The 19,762-nt window shown below is 47.4% G+C and overlaps 1 protein-coding gene across 1 annotated transcript in view; it reads right to left on the bottom strand.

Annotated features, from left to right (window-relative positions):
• LOC118007555 overlaps positions 1-14,563 on the bottom strand; it is a 17,011-nt gene extending 2,448 nt beyond the window's left edge. Inside the window, exons 1-4 of the mRNA XM_035000555.1 lie at positions 14,530-14,563; positions 11,785-11,890; positions 11,551-11,647; positions 10,954-11,049 (exon numbers count right to left, since the gene is read on the bottom strand). Of these exons, the coding sequence (XP_034856446.1) occupies positions 10,954-11,049; positions 11,551-11,647; positions 11,785-11,890; positions 14,530-14,563 (333 nt within the window). The remainder of the gene's footprint in view (positions 1-10,953; positions 11,050-11,550; positions 11,648-11,784; positions 11,891-14,529) is intronic.
• Between the last annotated feature and the right edge of the window lie 5,199 nt (positions 14,564-19,762).

Here is a 19,762-nt window from a genome sequence, read left to right on the forward strand (position 1 = left end):
GGGACATTTCCATACTGAGTGACTTCAGAAAAGGGGGCTACGTGTGGAAAGGGTTCCTATGAATACTCTAGAACAGTCGTTCTCGGAGTATGGCCCCTAGAATGCAGAATCCACATTACCTGGGAACTCGTTAGAAATGCCAATTCTCAGACCCTCTGAATCAGAAAAGAATCGCCAGAGGTGGGTTAGCATTCTTTGATTTAACAAGCCCTCTGGGGGGATTCTCATCCACAGGGAAGTTTGAGAACCTCTGCGATGGAATATTTCTGGAAGGATGCACAAAGAACTGATAAAAGATGTTCCTTCTAGGGAAAATAATGGGGTGCTGGAGCCAAAGGTGGGGGAAGGGTGGATTTTTATAATTGTGTACCATGTGCATATATCACCAATTCAAAAAAACAATCACATAACAGGTGTCATCCTTTTACTTCCCCTCATCTGCTTCCCTTCTACTGGGCCCCTGCTCCGGCGCCCCTCTCCTCAAACTGCCTCTCTCCGCTGGGCAACCTGGCCTTCTTTTCTCCTCTCCTGGTCTCTTGCCTGGTCGTTATCACTGCACCTGCTAAGCCTCTGAAGGAGAGTTGAAGGGGAAAGTAGAGGAGCTGAGCTCAGCTAACCACCCACTGCGTTCATGTCCTGGGTCAGGAGGTCCAGGCCAGTTCCCAGTGGAGAGGACAGGAGAAGTGGGCCATGTACTGTCTCCCGCAGGGCTGACACAGAGAGCGCGGCCATGGTTTACCACAAGGGCAAAGCGCACCATAGCTGTTTTCATGGTTAAAGGATACATTAAAAAAAAAAAAAAAAAAGGATACATTTAACCACAGTGAGAGTCCACTGCTCATCTTTAGAATGGCTGTAAGGAAAAGCAATAGACACAAGTTGTGGCAAAGCTGTGGAGCCATCAGAACCCCCACGCACTGCGGGAATGTAAAGTGGTGTCTCCACTGTGGACCTCGGTCTGGTGGCTCCTCAAAAGGTTAAACATGGGCTTACCATCTGACCCAGCACTTCCACTCCGACGTTCATACCCGAGAGCACTGAAGACATATGTTCACACGAACACCTGTGCATGAATGTTCATAGCAGCTTTATTCATAAGAGCCCAAACATGGAAACAACCCAAATGTCCACCGGCTGATTGGTGGATGACAAAATGCAGTCTGTCCACACGACAGAATATTTTTCAGCCATAAAAAGGAATGAAGTACTGATACATGCTACAACATGGATGAGCCCTGAGAATATTTGAAGCAAAAGAAGATAGTCACAAAAGACCACATATTATAGGACCCCACTTACATGCAATGTCCAGAATAGGCCTATCTATAGAGGCAGAAAGATTTGTGCTTGCCAGGGGCTGGGTGGGTGGAAATGGGGAGCGACTGCTAGCAGGTATGGGGTTTCTTGCAGGGATGATGAAAATATTCTGGAATTAGTGGTGATACACTAAAAACCCCTGAATTGTACATTTCATTTTTTAAAAAAGATTTTATTTATTTATTTAAGACAGAGAGAGAGAGAGACAGAGAGAGAGTATGAGTGGAGAGAGGGGCAGAGGGAGACAGAGAAGCAGACTCCCCACTGAGCAGAGAGCCCGAGGCAGGACTCGATCCCAGGACCCTGAGGTCATGACCTGAGCCGAAGGCAGACGTTTAGCCAAATGAGCCACCCAGGTGCCCCATGAATTGTACACTTTAAAGTGGTAATTTCATGTTATAAGAATTATATTGCAATAAAAAATTATTTTAAAAAAGAACCGATTTACTTCTCCATTCACACTCCTGTAGGATCATAATAATGTAACTGGTTGCCCATCAAATGAAAAACACTGATGTGAACAGACCTTCCTGGCAGGGGTGGTACAATAGCTGAGCTTTTAAAATTCACATGCTGTGTGATCTACAAGGACCTCATGAAAGTGTGTTTGTTTCTATCTCTTTACCTCCAGCCACTTGCCATATTTTGATAATGTTCTAAATTACAGGACCCAGAACTGGTCTTTAATTACAGAGTGCTTTAATAGGGCTTGCTGGCAAATACCATAGAATTAAAGGAGCCACTAATGAAATACAGCATCGTTTTATCTGTTCTCTGGTGGCAGCTTTTAAAATGCAATTAGTACCATGCAAGATATTTATTTAGGATTTTATCTCATGTATCATTCCATCTCCAAATGAGTGTTGTACTTCTAGCTGCTTTTTACTCCTTTATACGAGTATTTTCTCATTTTCAATCCACTCTTTTCTTCCCTCTTAGACTCCAGGGAGCCAGAACATCAGCAGCATGCAGGGGGGCTGATTAAAGGAAGCAAACATCTTAAAGATGTTCACCCATCCCACTCCCTGCTCCTCCCCAGTGTGGAGGAAAGGAGGAATGGACACAAGCAGTCAAGCTAAATCCTTGCTGGGTACCCAACCATTCCCTACAGGAAAGCTGCACAGCCTCTGGGGAAGGCAGGACACATCCCCCCGCCACCGTCCCAGCTCAGGGCACATGTCCTGTACTGACCACACCCTACTCTCAGAGGGGGCCAGGCACTTCCGGGGCTCTCCAGTTTCACCTCCAATGCCCACTCAAGTGTCACATCCTCTGCGAAGCCCTCTCGACCCACCTTCCCACCCCAAAAGAGACTCTGTTCCTTTTGGGATCCCTTTGCGCATATTCAACAATACTTGTGTTGGTCCACTGCTTGGCCATCAGCAGTGTGCACCTGTCCTCCCCGCTGTGCTGAGCCCTCTGGGGCAGAGGGATGACATCATCTTCGTATGCCCCAGCACCACATGCAGCGTGCTGTACCCAGGAAACGCTCAACAACTATTTGCTAATAACATCATTTCCAGTCTTCCCTAGCCATCAGGGAATCAGTGTCTCTGTGGTCCTCCCGAAGACACTGTGGATTTCTCTGGCTTGTGGCTTGTGGCTAGCCTGCCTCAGAGCAAGCAGGGACTCGGATCAGTTTCACAAGGTGCCCAACGGTGAGGGCTGCGGGGGACAGGATGCAGAACAAGACAGCGTGGTCGTAGCAGAGTCCACCTCAGCAGGGCTGTCTCTGTGAGGGGCTCTTCTGTGGAAACCAATGGAGGACTGAGTTTTATATCAGCCGTGACTCGACAGAACAAATGAAACCACTCCTAGAAGTGGGAGCCCATGGGAAAATTAACAACTCAGGAAACAGCAGATGTTGGCAAGGACATGGAGAGAGGGGACTCCCCTTACACTGTTGGTGGGAATGCAAACTGGTGCAGCTACTCTGGAAAACAGTACGGAGCTTCCTCAAAAAGTTAAAAATAGGACTACCCTATGACCCAGCAATTGCACTACTAGCTATTTATCCAAAGGATACAAACAGGGCGCCTGGGTGGCTCAGCTGGTTAAGCGTCTGCCTTCAGCTCAGGTCATGATTCCTGGGATCGAGTCCCACCTAGGGCTCCCTGCTCAGAGGGGAGCCTACTTCTTCCTCTGCCCCTCCTCCCACTTGTTCTCTCAATCTCTCAAATAAAATAAAATAAAATCTTTAAAAAAAAAACAAACACAAAAAACCCCCCAAAGGACACAACCATAGTGATTTGAAGGGGCACATGCACCCCAATGGGTTTATAGCAGCAATGTCCACAATAGCCAAACTATGGAACGAGCCCAGATATCCATCAACAGATGAGTGGATAAAGAAGATGTGGTACACACACACACACACACACACACAGAGGAATATTACTCAGCCATCAAAAAGAATGAAATATTGGGACGCCTGGGTGGCTCAGTCAGTTAAGCGTCTGCCTTCAGCTCAGGTCATGATCCCAGGGTCCTGGGATCGAGCCCCACATCGGGCTCCCTGCTGTGCGGGGAGTCTGCTTCTCCAGCTCCCTCTGCCCCTCCCTCCACTCATGCTCTCTCTCTCAAATGAATAAATAAAATCTTAAAGAAAAAGAATGAGATCTTGCCATTTGCAATGACATGGATGGAACTAGAGGGTATTATGCTAATCGAAATAAGTCAGTCAGAGAAAGATAAATACCACATGATTGCACTCATATGTGGCATTTAAGAAACAAAACAGATGAACATAGGGGAAGGGAAGGAAAAATAAAATAAGATGAAAATTGAGGGGGAGGCAAACCATAAGAGACGCTGAACTCTAGGAAACAACCTGAAGGTAGCTGGAGGGGAAGTGGGTGGGGGATGGGGTAACTGGGTTATGGGCATTAAGGAAGGCACTTGATGGAATGAGCACTGGGTCTTATATGCAATTGATGAATCACTAAAATTCTACTCTGAAACTAATAGGAAAAAATACATATAATGGAAGCATACCAAAAAAAGTGGGTGCCCATGGGGCAGAAAATCTGAGAAACAAAACCTCTTCCCTGCTACCAATTTAGTAGAAATGGAGTGAAGGGTGGATCTTTTAGATAGTCATTGACTTGGGAATTTATGTGTCTGTGTGTTTGCGGGGATATCAGTGTGATTTCACATAGATCTCAAGAGGAAGGGAGCCCCCATCTGACATTTGGGGTTACGATGTTAAACAGTAAGCTCGGTATATTCACTTAGTAAACTGAAAAGCGCTGATGATGGTGATGAAGGAGATGATGAAGTGGTGGTGACAGAGCTGTGTCCGTCTCCCCCCCATTCAGGAGTCTTGGTGCCGGATTGGCCCCTGCAGTCCTCTCCACGGAGGGATGCTCTAGGACCGGGCTCAGGAAAGCTCTGTCACTGGAAGGCTGCTGCTGAGGACATTGCTTGGCACTGTGTGTTGACAAGACAAGCCAGGATGAAGAAGTACATCCCCACAGGTGCAGAGGAGAATGGATTGACTCCAGGGCACAGACTTCTAACGGCGGTGCTTTCCAAGGACCTGGAGCACCCAGGATGGCTCTCTCCTTTCTCCCTTTCTGGGTGACCGCAGTGTAGGCTGGCCCTGCCCCTGAGCGGGCTCACCCATGCCTTCCTTCTGCCTGGCACCCTTCCACCCTGCTGACAGCAGCAGGCTGAAGCTGTGGTCCCTGGGCGGCTGGGGCAGAGGCTCCGCTAGGGGGGCTGGCCCTGGGATATGGATCCAGGCTGCTTAGTCAGAAGCCACCGAGGTGTTAACTGACTTAGGAAAGGGGAGCTGGGCCAGGAATTAAAATCCAGCTTCCTAGAGTGCTCTGCTTTGGAGGTGGGGGCTCAGGCCTCAGAAAATAGTACCGTACTACCTGCTGTTTCTCATCTGAACCTTCCTGGTGCGTATATTCCTTGGGTGCTTCATGGGGACAAACAGCTTGGGTTCAAATCTCATTTTCTAGCTGATTGTATGGCCTGAGAGAAGTTACTAACCTCTCCATGCCTCGGTTTCCTCATCTGTAAAGTGGCAATGAGGCCATTGTGCTCATGAGTTTATCCAGGTAAACACAGTCGGTTAACGGCTAGCACGGCTGTTGCTTCTCCAGCTGAAGTCCGGCTTCTCCAGCAACCTGACACTCTCAGTGTTCAATCTTTTTTCCTCAACAACAGCCCTGTCATGGTGGGTAGCACCCCTATCCATCCAGCTGAGCAAGTCACAAACCGAGAGGTCACCCCTGACACCCCCATCCTCTCCCCCCAAACGATCACTAAGGCTTGTCAACCCTACTACCTTACTGACTTCTACCAAAGTTACCCAATTTCCTGAAAATCTCCCAGATCTCTTCTCTCCTCTATAACCTCTCACCAGGACTAGCACAGTAAGGCCCCTAACTGCAGCCACTTCAGCTCCCTACTAACCCGTTTCCACCCTGCTGCCAAAGACATGCTTTGAAATGCAGATCTGACTGGTTTACCCTCTCCCTGGGCTCTCCGTGCTGAAACCTCAAAATGACATTCCACTCTTCTTGGGGTTAAAACCAAACTCCTAACACCATGCAGACTGCATATGTTAGAATGTTTTTGGCCACAAGGGTCAGAAAGCCCTATCAAAATTGGCTTGAAATACAAGGTGATTTATTAGCTCCTTCAGAGGTAACTGGGGTAGTTCAGGCTTCAGGCATTGCATGATCAGGGCTCTAGCACCATATTCTGCTATTCTCTCAGCTCTGCCTTCCTTCCCAGATGTCAGCTGCATCCACAGCCCAGCTTCCTTTCAACCGGCCTCAAGTGGGGCACTTCTAGAGAAAAACAAAACAAAACAAAACAAAACTATGCCCAGCCATGAGATAAAATTCATTCCCTTCAGCCTGAGCCAACTGAGACCATGTGCTCATTCCCAACCAAAAAATTCCTAGTGGTATGCCACGCATCGAGTCTTTCAGTTCTCTATCCCTGGTGGGAAATGAGTCCTTTACTATAAACACACATTGAAACCATGCTAAAAGATACCATTGGTTTTATTTTAATAATGCTCAACTCTGAAAAATATGAGAACTAACCATCAACCTTAAAGCTGCCCATTGTCCTTGATGATGGATCTGGGACTAGAGGTGCCCATGGGAATGACCTCATGATAATGGGCAGTAAGAGCAAGGTGCTGGAGGATGGATGAGGGAGGAAGGCAAGAGACAAGGGGCTTGCTGGCCTTGTCAGAGATGGACTTTGGATGGTGGAATGGAAAAGGTAAGAAAATGGTGCTGTACTACTGGGTATTTACCCCAAAGATACAAAAGTAGGGATCCGAAGGGATACGTGCACCCCGATGTTTATAGCAGCAATGTCCACAATAGCCAAACTGTGGAAAGAGCCAAGATGTCCATCGACAGATGAATGGATAAAGAAGATTTGGTATATATATACAATGGAATATTATGCAGCCATCAAAAGGAATGAGATCTTGCCATTTGCAATGACGTGGATGGAACTGGAGGGTATTATGTTGAGTGAAATAAGTCAAACAGAGAAAGACATGTATCATATGATCTCACTGATATGAAGAATTCTTAATCGCAGGAAACAAACTGAGTGTTGTTGGAGTGGGGGGTGGGGTGGGAGGGATGGGGTGACTGGGTGATAGACACTGGGGAGGGTATGTGCTCTGGTAAGCGCTGTGAATTGTGCAAGACTGTTGAATCTCAGATCTGTACCTCTGAAACAAATAATGCAATATATGTTAAGAAAAAAAAAAAAAGAAGAAGAAGAAGGTAGCGGGAGGGGAAGAATGAAGCGGGGGAAATCGGAGGGGTAGACGAACCATGAGAGACGATGGACTCTGAAAAACAAACAGGGTTCTAGAGGGGAGGGGGGTGGGAGGATGGGTTAGCCTGGTGATGGGTATTGAGGAGGGCACATTCTGCATGGAGCACTGGGTGTTATGCACAAACAATGAATCATGGAACACTTCATCTAAAACTAATGATGTAATGTATGGGGATTAACATAAGAATAAAAAAAATAAAAAATAAAGAAAATGGTGCTGTAGCATCTTCTGTGCCCTGAGATTGCATTCTTAATCTTCTCCTTGTTCTCTTTCTGAAAATGGACTTTGCCACCAAAGGAACTGAAAGCAGGGACTCAACAACTATTTGTACACCCGTGTTCATAGTAGCATTAGTCATGATAGCCAAAAGATGGCAACAACCCAAATGTCCATTGATGGACGAATGGCTAAACAAAATGTGGTCTATACACAAAATGGAATATTATTCGTCCTTAAAAGGGAATGACATTCTGATGCATGTGTCTATGTGGATGAGCCTTAAAGATATTCTAAGTGAAAGAACAAATACCGTATAATTCCAGTTATATAAGACTCCTAGAATAGCCAATTGGTACAGACAGAACATAGAATAGTGGTGACGGGGCCTGGGGGTGGGGGTACAGAATGGAGACTTACGTGTAGAATTTCAGTATACGGGATGATAAAGAAGTTCCAAAGATGGATGGTGGGGAAATTGATACAACAATGTGAATGTACTTCATGCCACTGAATTGTACAGTTAAAAAATGGTTAAAATGGTAAGTTTTATGTTATATATATTTTACCACAATAAAAAAATAAGTACTCAGTTCATCTTCCAGGCATTGAGGGCACAACAGAGGGGTGACAGGAAATGCTCAAAGACTGATGGCAGATTGATTGGTCTGTCTGGATAAAAGACATCTTCAGTGATATACTTTCATTTTGGCCCTGCTGGGGAAGAAAAATTTTTCTCTATCTTTCAAGGTTTTTTCTTTTTGGCTGGACTATGAATTAAATTGACATGAGAAAGATTAGCAGGAGAAAATCAAATTTAAATACATACTAAGGGGCTTCATAGGAATATGAGGCCTGTAAGCAGTCAGGCAATTGAGGCTTATATGGTACCTGGAGCTAAGGAGAAGTGGGTAGGGGTCTGGGATCACAAAGGGAAGGAAGACAATTCACAGGAAGATGAAAAAGAGTAAATGTTCGGTAAATAAATGTTTGCTGCGCCATCCAGAAACAGTGGGACACGGAGAGGAATTTTAACAAACAGACTTTGCTAAGTTCCTCCCCGTCTGCCACCCTTAGTTCATATTATGCTCTGGTTATCTAGGGTGATAACCTCCCTTCCTGGAGAAGGTCCTCCATCTAAATTGTTGTAGGCAGTGAGAGGAAGGTCGAAGGTTCTTCCTGAGCCTTCTGTTTCTTAAAAATAATCAGCCTACAATAATCCACGTGCCGAAGAGACACATTTTGGGGTGGCGAATTTTGTCCCCTACCGTCCCCTGACGATGCTAACTGTGACGATGAGGAGGAGGCTCGAGCCTGCCAGGGACAGAGCCGTGAGGCAGCCGTGTGTGAGAGCCTGCCCCTCCCAGTCCTGCAACAAGTCCCCCCAGTCCCACAGGCGCTGTGTGAGGGGAGTGGTGCCTAATTCTATTCTCTGCAGGGTGGACCCACAGAGGGAGGGGAGGTGGAGAGGGGAATTTCCTTCTGTCAGGCAGGAAAATAGCGTGAGGAAACAGAGCTCTCCTGTTCTTTGAATGGAAAATGTCTCTTTCCGACCTCATTTTAGAGAGCCGCCCCTGCCCACCTCACATTGCCAGAGGGATGATGGGACAGCTGTCACCAGTTGGGTCTGACTCATTAGTTTATCATCTCTCCCCACCCCTCTCCCGAACCCCTCCCTCCAAACCCACCCACCCTGGAAATGCCTCAGCACCGTGGACTATTTTAAGAGCTGAATTCCCTGTCGGCATGGCAACTTCCTGGCTGTACCTCTCGTCATAGCTGCCTAGATGGAAGAGAAGCCACCTTTCACCAGGGCTCCAGCCAGCCTACAGCGGAGAGGCTTCGCGGATCAGACGTGGCCAGAGGGTGGACATCGAGTGTAGGTCCCAGATCCTTCTTTGTGCATTTGCCTGTCTTACAGCCTGTTAGCAATGCAAAACCATTCTTAGCTGACCAGCCAGACAACAAGAGGCACCCCGCCAGAATAGGCCCAAGGACCATAGTTTACCCACCCCCTGCTGTAGGACGAGAACAGCAGGTGCTCACACTTGCTGGGTTTCTCATTGTGGAAGTTTGAAAGATTTGGCAGGGTACGGGGGCGACATGAGTAAAAGATGGGAAGGGAGTTATGGAAGAAGGACAATGGGGTTCATTCATTTTTAAAAATGTCCCCCAAATATCTACATTTTATTATTATACTTTAGAGGTTTATTTATAGTCTTCTTGTGCTTCGAAATGAAAGTCTTAAGACTATGCCATTTTTACCACATCCCAAATAAGGACTGAGGCTTATAATCTGTTAGTTCCTTTTGTAGAAAATGGTGTTTATTTTTTAATCTCTCATCATTCTTCACAAAGACCAGATTTTCTTCAGATATGCTGAATTTTTTTTTCTTTTTTGCCTAAATTTTTTTAGAAAAAAAATTTATTTTATTTTATTTTTTTAAAGATTTTATTTATTTGACAGAGAGAGACACAGTGAGAGAGGGAACACAAGCAGGGGGGAGTGGGAGAGGGAGAAGCAGGCTCCCCGCAGAGCAGGGAGCCCGATGTGGGACTCAATCCCAGGACCCTGGGATCATGACCTGAGCCGAAGGCAGACACTTAACGACTGAGCCACCCAGGCACCCCTATACTTTGTAGTTTTTTATTATTTTGTCTATTTTAAGATTTTATTTATTTGAGAGAGGAAGAGAGAGAGGCTTGCCGGGGGGGGAGGGGCAGAGGGAGAAGCAGGCTTCCCGCGGAGCAGGGAGCCCGATGCGGGGCTCGATCCCAGGACCCTGGGATCGTGACCTGAGCCGAAGGCAGACACTTAACAACTGAGCCACCCAGATGCCCCTGAAAAAAAATTTTTTTTAAATTCACTTCAGGGGCACCTGGTTGGCTCAGCTGGTGGAGCATGCAGCTCTTGATCTCAGGGTCGTGAGTTCGAGCCCCACAGTGGACATAGAGATTACTTTTAAAAATTTTAATTTACTTTAAATTTTTAATTTACTTAGAAATTTTTGCTCATTATAAGACATTTTAAACATACTCAGAAAGAATAATAAAATGAACTACATGCTTCCATGTACCTGACATTACTGGTTTATTTTTAAAGGGTATTTCCATGTAAATTAAAGAAATGGTTTGTACTTTCTTAAAACATGGATTAAAAGGGGGAAAACCGTTTGCAAATATAGTTGAATAGAATCCAGTTCTAGGCCCTGCCTGAAAGTGATTGGCGAGGGGAGGGGTAGGAGGAACATCTGTAGGAAAGAAAAGGGGATCACTCTTTGATGGTTACCATGGAAACCACTAGGTTAAGATGGTTGAGTTTGTTTATGGGGCAGTGAGGTTCCTGCTAATGGAGTCTGGGTCAGAGCTGTAGGAGAAATCCTTAGGCTGGTCCCTAAGGATATCTTGCTGCCTCTGAAACTCCCTTCCACCCCCCCAATACTGTTCTCAGTATCCTCACATTGAGGATACTTTCATTCTGAATTTCTAGGGTTTGATTAAAACAGAGGCACTTTGGTGTTTCCTTCCTCGATTTTAGGGGCTTGCTTTTTGTACGGAGGAAGCCAGAGTCAAAATGTTTGTTGCATACTCACTTTGAGGAGTTCTGAGATTTGACAGCAGACCACCGGAGTCCTGTTTACAGCAATAGCACGCCAGGGGGAGGGGGGGTACCTCCGTGGAAGAAAGTCCTGGAAGGACAGGTGGAGGTCTTAGGGTATTGACCCCCACACTACACTGCGGGAAATATACTCCCTAAGAGCAGGGAATCCAGCCTAAGCCTTGATACTCAGAGGCTCTGGATTCTTTCCCCCTTCGGAAGGAACTTGACCCCAACGTAGAATATCCATCATTCGCCAATGTCCAGGGCTGCTTTAGACATCAGATTATTTGCTATGGGGCATACCAGTAGGAAGTGCAACTTTGGCATCGTGCTCCTTGGACTTGGGTCCAAGCCGCAGCACGTATTATTTCTACCATGACAGACTCTCTCTGTCACCTACTAATGGGCTTGGTGGGGGAAACGAATACACAAGATAAACGGCAGGCACAGAGGCAGAAGCAGGCTGGAATTACTCATCCAGAGGTAAACATGAGCAGAGGGACAGACAGAAGGCCGCCGAAAACCGAGACAGATCCCCACAGGGACGGGCTTCCAGCGCTGGGATCCCTAGACTCCACCGAGGTCTTACCCTAGTTGGGCCTCCTGCAGCTCCCGAGGGAAAAGGCTGCGCAGACGAGGCACGGCCAGCAGGGGGCGCGCGGGCCCGGGATCTCGGGAATCCGGGGCTGCGGGAGGGAAAGGGGCGGCGCGGTTGGGGGTGCGGGGTGGGGTGTGCAGGCAGGGCGGGCTCAATACCCGCTCTCCCCGCAGGGGGTTAGCTGGCAAACCGCAAGGACAGGTACCTCCTGGGCAGCTGCTTTACCTGTCCGTATCTCCCCACGAAATCAGAAGTTCCTTGAGGGTAGCGACTGTGTTTTCGTCCCTTACTTCCTCAACTGCACGCGTCCCTTGTCCCCATCCTAGGTTTGCTGAGCAGAGTCAAAGGATGCATCCTCACTCTGGAAGGCGGGAAGGGAGGACCAAGAGGAGGGAATGGGAACGGCTGTGGCGGAGCTTTGAGGCAGCTGTTCTGGAAAAGAGTGAGAGATGTTAGATTGTCAGCAGGGTGGAGCCCAATCATTGGCTGGGGGTAGGTGGGGTGGGGTTTACCCTAGAAAACGTTGGGGGGTAGAGCCTATAGGACAATCTACAATTTGGGGAAGAAATACGGCTGTGGTTCTCAAACTTCTTGATCTCTGGACTCCTTTATACTCATAAATATTATTGAAGACTTCAAAGAGCCTTTTATTTATGTGGGGTCAAATTTACCATATTAGAAATTAAAACTGAAAATTTAAAAACACTTATTTACTTAAAATTACAATATTAAACCTACCACATTAACATAATTTTAAAAATAACTGTATTTTCCAAAACAAAACAAAACAAAAATGTTAGTGAGAAGTGTGGCACCATTTTACATTCCTGCAATTTTAAAAAAATGTTTAGCTTAATAAAAGACAGATGGAGTCTCATATCTGCTTTTGGACTCACTCTGTTGTGATATCAGACAGAGTTTTCCCAAAGCACATAGCTTCATATGGTCATGAGAAGCTGAGATGGGAAAAAGGCAAATAACATTTTATTATGAAAATAGTTTTAACCTTGTGGACCCCCTGCCCATTTTGATATTAAATAGAGTATTAACTGCATACAGTGTTATTTTTGGATAAGAATGGAAAGATTTTTTGTAAAACAAAGGTTGCCTTTGGTGAGGGCTGAGGGCTGAGGGCCAGGCTGCCCTGGAATTCACCGACTGGCAAAGATGCGGCCAGTGGTACCAGGAAGCAGGGCCTCAGCTGGTGTAGACACATGCCTGTTTATATGTCCACTCACATCCTATGGGTGTTAGAACTCTATTGCAGCTGACATTTTGCCTGCTGTTCCGTGTTGAGCTGGCAGAAGGGTGGCCAGACTCCCTCTCTTGAGGCCAAAAGCATTTTGTGGCTTCTTATCAATTCAAAAAGATTTCAAAACAATGCCCCACTCACCTCACACCTGTTAGAATCGCTGTCATCACAAAGATAAGAGACACTGAATCACTATATTGTACACGTGAAACTAATATTACACTGAATTAACGGGAATGTAAGTAAAAACTTAAAAAAAAAGATAAGAGATAATAAGTGTTGGCAGAAGAGACGAAGAAAAAGGACCGTTTGTGCACTGTTGGTGGGAATGAAATTGGTGCAGCCACTGTGGAAAACAGCATGGAGGGTCCTCAAAAAATCAGAAGTAGAATCACCACATGATCCAGCAATCTCACCTCTGGATGTACATCCAAAGGAAATGAAAGCAGGATCTCAAAGAAATATATGCCTTCCCATGTTCTTTGCAGCATTATTCACAACAGCCAAGGTATGGAAACAACCTAAGTATTGAGCAACAGATAAACGGATATACACACACACACACACACACACACACACACAATGGAATATTACTCAGTTACAAGAAAGAAGGAAATAAGACAAATACTGTATGCTATCACTTACATATGTGAGGTCTAAAAAAGCCAAATGCATAGAAACAGAGTACAATGGTGGTAACCAGGAGCTGGGGGTAGGGGAAATGGGGAGATGTTGGTCAAAGGGAGCCATAAGATGAATAAGTTCTGGGGATCTAATGTACAATAGGGTGATTATAGTTAATAATACTGTATTGTATTCTTGAAAGTTGCTAAGAGAGTAGATCTTAAATGTTCTCGCCACAAAAAAAAAAAAAAAAAAATATATATATATATATATCATTATGAGACGTAATGGAGGTATTAGCTAATGCCATGGTGGTAGCATTATATACATCAGTGTATCAAATCAACACATTGCACACCTTAATGTTATATGTCAGTTATATCCCAGTAAAGTTGGGGGAAAAAAAAAACACAATGGCCCCAGCCTCTCCATGGCCCCAAGCATGCTCTGGAGGTCTGTGCAGAATGCCCCAGTTTGAATGAAGAGGCAATGTGGGGAGATTTGCAGAGTCGAGTTAGAGATAAGGAAAGTTTCTTTCCAGTTAATTCCCTCCAAGGACACCTACTGTGAATGATTATCCTAATCATCTGTGGAATGGCATAAGAATACTGATTCCTGGTCTCACTGCAGATCAACCAGGGATAGAGGCTAGATTTTAAAGCTTCAGGCCCATTCTCAACCCTCCTCTAGCCCTGTCTACCAACGCTAAAGACCGTCCGTTCTTTGGCACCTTGCAATCATTTGGGGCACTTATTTAAGATTTTGAATTCCCCAGGCCTAATCCCTAGAAAGCCTGGTACCCAAGCTTTGGTAGATCTGGGCTGGGCACCAGAGCACCTTGGGCACCAGCAGCCCAGGTCATTCTGATATAAATGACCCAGGGCCACCCTTTGCCTCCAGGTTGTCGAAGCCCTGTGTGTTACAGTCTGTGTGTCACTGAGAGATTTTAGGGCCCCACTCAGATCACCCTCAGCCTTACTTCCTTATCCTTTGAACAATCACACCCTTTCCTGGGGGTCTAAATTTGAATTCCAGGGTTGACAAATCTCATCTGATGCAGGTGACCATCTTCCTCCCCAGTCCCAGAACTACACCTTCCCCGAAGATCCCCATCTTCTCAAACTCCATCCGGGCTCGGGCCCAAGCACTGTCTACACTATGTAACCCCCGCCCGCACACCTACCTCCACACTTCAAATCTAGGCGTGGGGCAATGTGTTTGCAGATGGACACACATCCATCTTTCAGAAGAGCTCAGCTAAAAGTGCAGCAGGCAAAAACAAAAACAAAAACAAAAACAAAAACAAAACCCAAAACACCACTCAGCTTTCTTCACACCAGGAGCCCGGCTTCTGCTTCTCCTCCCCGCCCCCCCCCCACCCCCATACCCTTGCTATAGAGGATACTTTAGTCCCATCATCACAGAAGTAGCTGCTCCTCCCCCTCCCCAGGCCCTGCGTTTGAAGGGCTTCCTGTCAGCCGGCTCACTTCCTAGCAGGACTCCAGGACCCTGGCTCCCTAGGGATAGTCCATGGGTCCCTGGAATCTGCTCGGCAGCCAGCTGACCTCATTCTCTGCTTTGCCTCTGGATTCACATTTACTTTGCGTGGCTCACGTTTATGAAATTAACTCATTTCATGAATTGCGTAAAGCATCGAGTTGTGATGAGTGGATTTTTTTCTCAGTTGTGTCTAAACACGCACAAGCAGTCATGGAACTGGTTTTGTGGTGTCCTTAGAAATCCCTGCCCAGCATCATTCATTTTCTGCTGTCGTCTGAGTGCTATGGGAACCATCCACGAAATCTGGAGCTCTTCACTGTCAGCTTCGAAGACTCGGATTCTGGAGAGACGTGGTGAAAATGAAGAATGCACACAAAGCGTGGCTATCTCCCAATTTGGGACACCCTGGCTGCTCCTGGGTCGGTCACAGCCGAATTTCTGGGGGTGGGCCTATGCTTCCCCAGGGATTGTAACTGGCAGCCAGACTGAGGAGCACCACCCCACTCTTGGAAACATCTTCTGCACTAAGGGGTTTGTCACCAGCTAGACCCCAAGACCTGACCTTTACTGCTCACCTGCTTGTATCCACTGACCTTTGTCCCACATTTTTCCTTAAGCTCTTCTTTCCAACTTTATCTCTTCACTCAGGCAAAAGACCCAAGGGGCCTAGGATCCCATGATGGAAGCCATGGAAACAAAAACTACCCCTCAAGCACTAACAGCTGCCCAGACAGAGAATCCTAGCCGGCCCATACCAACCAGTTTGAACTTAACTCCCCACTCACACCTGTGCAGATGGACCTTGGAGGGACCCATAGAATGACTGACAGTTACCTTAACCTCATTATAATACTAAAATCTTCACCCAAGGAGGAGAGCAAGCTTCCTTTACATAACCCACAGTGCAGGTATCAGCCTTAAGGCCTTAAGGCCTTAAGGCCTCTCCTTATGGCACATGGCAGCACCTCATACCCACCTCTAGGGATGATGATAAGGCTCCCCTTTCTAAATGTTCATCCTAACCTTAAATAAAAGGGACCTGTTCATTCTTGCTTGGGGAGTCATGGCTCTGGAAGTTATTCCCAGTGAGCTCCTTATTTGCTGTAAATCAAGTCTCCTTTGTGCAACAACTCACCTGGTATAATATCTGTCTGTGACTCAGCAAGGAGTGAACTCACGTTAGTTCAGTTACAGGGTGACTTGGTTTGCAAGTCATCCAAAAGAAGTTGGTTTCATCCAAGGGGGGAAAAATCATCAGAATGAAGTCCTTGAGGGAGTTCAGGACATACCACCCCAAATAGGCTGCTTTGGTATATTGATTCTTTTGAGCTGAAGGCACTTGAAAAACAGCAGATGCAGGGAGAGGCTCTCTCGGAACTGCCCTCCTCTGCCTAAAGACAAAGCCTGCAAAAGGAACTCGATTGTCCTAAATCCCCAACCTGGGAGTTTCATCTGACTGACTCCTATCCCAGGAGAGGAGACTTCGAGTCCACACCACCCCCAGACACCCCCCTCATACCTCCCGTCTGCTCTTCTGAAGGCCCATTCATCTTTCCCCAAAGCATTTACTCTCCCCTAAGCGACCTGCATCTCCCTCTCCTTCTCTATTCAGATGGTATATAAGCTCTCAAGTCTCATCTGTTTCTCAGGTGTTCGCTTTTTTTCCCTCTGTGATGCCCTTGTCCACGTAATATTAAAAATTAATACATGTGTATATCTTTTCTCCTGTTCATTGTCTGCTGTCAATTTATCTCATAGACCCAGCTATCGAATCTAGGAGGGTGGAGGGACAGTCTTTCCTCTCCTACATCCTCATTCATTCTTTCTTTCTTTCATCAGATATATATTGAGCACCTACCTTGCCAAGTTGTACGCTAAGTGTTAGAGATACTAGGTTGAAAATGAAATAAAGATCAGGCCTTAGGAGGTATTGTGGAGGGACCAGACATTAAACCAGCCCTGGCAAGGAGAGCTCAGCTTGTTCCCCGGGTTCCTGGCCCATCCTGGTGGACTGAGGAAAGGAGGGCTCTGTGAGTGACAAAGGATATTTTTGGGAAAAAGTATTCATCCATGGCAATTTCTCAGCACCTCTGGGAAGGGCAATTGCAGGGACAACACAGGTTCTATGTCCCATGGGTGCCAACGTTTTTAAAGCACAGGTTCTTAATTTCTTCATATTATGCTTTATATGCTCTGTGGGACGCACTGCTATTACAGATCTTCCTCGACGTAAGATGGGATGAAGTCCCAATAAACCCATCATAAGTTGAAAAACTGTCCAAATTCAAGATTCCAAGTATGGTTTCAACTGAATCTGTATCACTTTGGCACCATCGTAAAATCGAAAGTTCCTAAGTCGAACCATCCTAAGGAGGGGGCCATCTGTACTCCCATCTTACAGACAAGGAAACTGAAACGCAGAGAGAGGAATTCACTTGTCTACACACCTCAGGTCTGTCGGATTTAGAGCCCTTCTTGTAAGAGCTAATCTTTTTTTTTTTTTAAGATTTTATTTATTTGAGAGAGAGTGAGCAGACAGAAAGAGTGCACGAGTGGGGCGGTGGGGAGGAGCAGACTCCCGCTGAGCAGGGAGCCCTACACGGGACTCTGGGGACTCGATCCCAGGACCCTGGGATCAGGACCTGAGCCAAAGGCAGAGTGTGCCACCCAGGCACCCCTGTAAGAGCTAATCTAGAGAGATGGGCTTCAGCGAAGGAGCCAGGTTTCAGGTGCGACCAGCAGAGCTGCTAGCCGGGGCCTGTCTGTGTCGGCAGTGGTGGGAGGGGGCTTCGGAGCCAGGGTGGGAGGTGGTGCTGGTGGCCTCAGCAGTCCTGGTGGGCAGCCAGCGGTCACCTCATGGCATAATGGTTGACACTTACTGGGCACTTATCATGGGCCGGACACCACCTAAGTAACTAGTATGGATGAACTTAAATTTGATAGTGACAATTCCCATTTTTACAGATTAGGAAACTGAGGCCCAGAGAGGTCAGATAACTGTTTTCCTAGGTCACATGTCTGATAAATATGGAGCCAGGATGCGAGGCCAGGCGTGTGGACTGCTGGGCTTGCGTGCTTCAGAACTGCTCTTCTGGGGGGTGTACGGGATGTAATATCCTGAGGTGTGCTTCGTCTATGGGTCCTGCATCCCAGGAAGGGAGAGGGCAAGCGTGACAGATTGCAAACGTGGCTACAGGACTCTGTGGCGCCTTCCTTCACTCTGTGGGCATGCTTGGGGAAGAAGCCGGGGCAGGCGAGCTTGCCGGATGAGACATGCAGGGCCTAGTGACCCTTCGCTCCAGCGGAGCCTGCTCACCACCAGGTGTGAGTGAGGCCGTCCTGAGCTATCCAGTGACCTGCTAGCTCACCACAGACACATAAGTGAGCCCAGCAGAGCCTGTCTAGAAAGCACCCCCCTGATCCACAGAGCCATGAGTAAATAAATACATGTTTCTTGTTCGAAGCCACTGGGTGGCTTGTTATGTAGCAGTAAATACAGCAAGAAATACCTCGAGGAGAAGGAAGATACGAGGTTAGAGGAATTCCCACCAGGCAGGATGGATACGTAGAAATCCTTCAGGCAGGGGAAAGAGATGCGGAGGAAAATGACAGGGGAGAACCGGCCTGGGACCCTCAGGACCCAGCGCCCTCTCCTCTTCTGGCTTCCACCAGGTGAAGGAATGGCAGTACTTTTCTGGAAAGAAATCACAGATGGTCAGTGAGGAAGCTGAAAGCAGGAGTACTCGGCCGCCTTTGGGAAGGCAGTCCCGGAGCAGTGAGAGGTGGCTGCCTCTTCGCAGATGCTGTGTTGCGTGTGGGCAGAGGGAGGACCTGAGAGAGCCCCGTCCACTCTCCCTGGGGTCCTGTGCTCCCTCTGGGGTAGCAGGCATCCAGACAGTAAGCTCTCCGAGCCTAAACTCAAGCAGCCGCGCGAGAGCGAAGAGTGGACAGAGGGGAGAAATGTTGAGGATGTACCAGGGACAGGAAAAGCTGGAGCCAACTGATCTGGAGGGACCGGCCACTGCGAGAGGGTTGGCCTAAAATAACACCCCTGTTCAGAGTACAAACGGATGCCGGGCAACAAACAATACCGAGGGGAAGAGTAAATGATACTTATTAAATGTCCTCACCATCTAAAATGTACATATTATGGTACAATCATGTCTTTTTGGTCCTGACGTTGGTAATTTTTTGACACAGCCTGCCATCTGCCCTTGTTTTGAAGGGTCGCCCCTCCTTGAGGAGCTTGAATTTTAAAGATTTTTATTTTTTATTTTATTTTGACAGAGAGAGAGACACAGCGAGAGCGGGAGCACAAGCAGGGGGAGTGGGAGAGGGAGAAGCAGGCTTCCCGCGGAGCAGGGAGCCCGATGCGGGGCTCGATCCCAGGATCCTGGGACCATGACCTGAGCCGAAGGCAAGACGCTAAACGACTGAGCCACCCAGGCGCCCCGAGGAGCTTGAATTTTAAAAAGAATCAAAGCCTGCAGGTAAAATGGAGATGCTGTACTGGTAGAATTTCAGGCAGTCATCGAAAGTGCAACAAGGGTTTTTCTTTTACGTGGGCCCCTTCCCTGGGCTCTTGGCCTCGGTGCCAGCCGCGGAACCCCAAAAAGGGGACCTCGGCGTCGGAGGCTTTCGACTCGCTTCCTCCAAAGTTGCCGCGTGTCTCTCAGAGTCGGGGGAGCGGCTCTGTCCCCGGGACGGCCGAGCCCGCGCGCCGCCGCCAGAGGGCGCTGCGCAGGGGCCGGGCGCGTCGCGGCCGCCGGGCGTCGGGCCTGGCGTGGGCATTTTTGTGTGGTTTAAATACCAGCGTTTACTGCTCAC

Source organism: Mirounga leonina, unplaced genomic scaffold (assembly GCF_011800145.1).
Source record: "Mirounga leonina isolate KUSES-001 unplaced genomic scaffold, KU_Mleo_1.0 Mir_125, whole genome shotgun sequence".
Lineage (NCBI taxonomy): Eukaryota > Metazoa > Chordata > Mammalia > Carnivora > Phocidae > Mirounga > Mirounga leonina.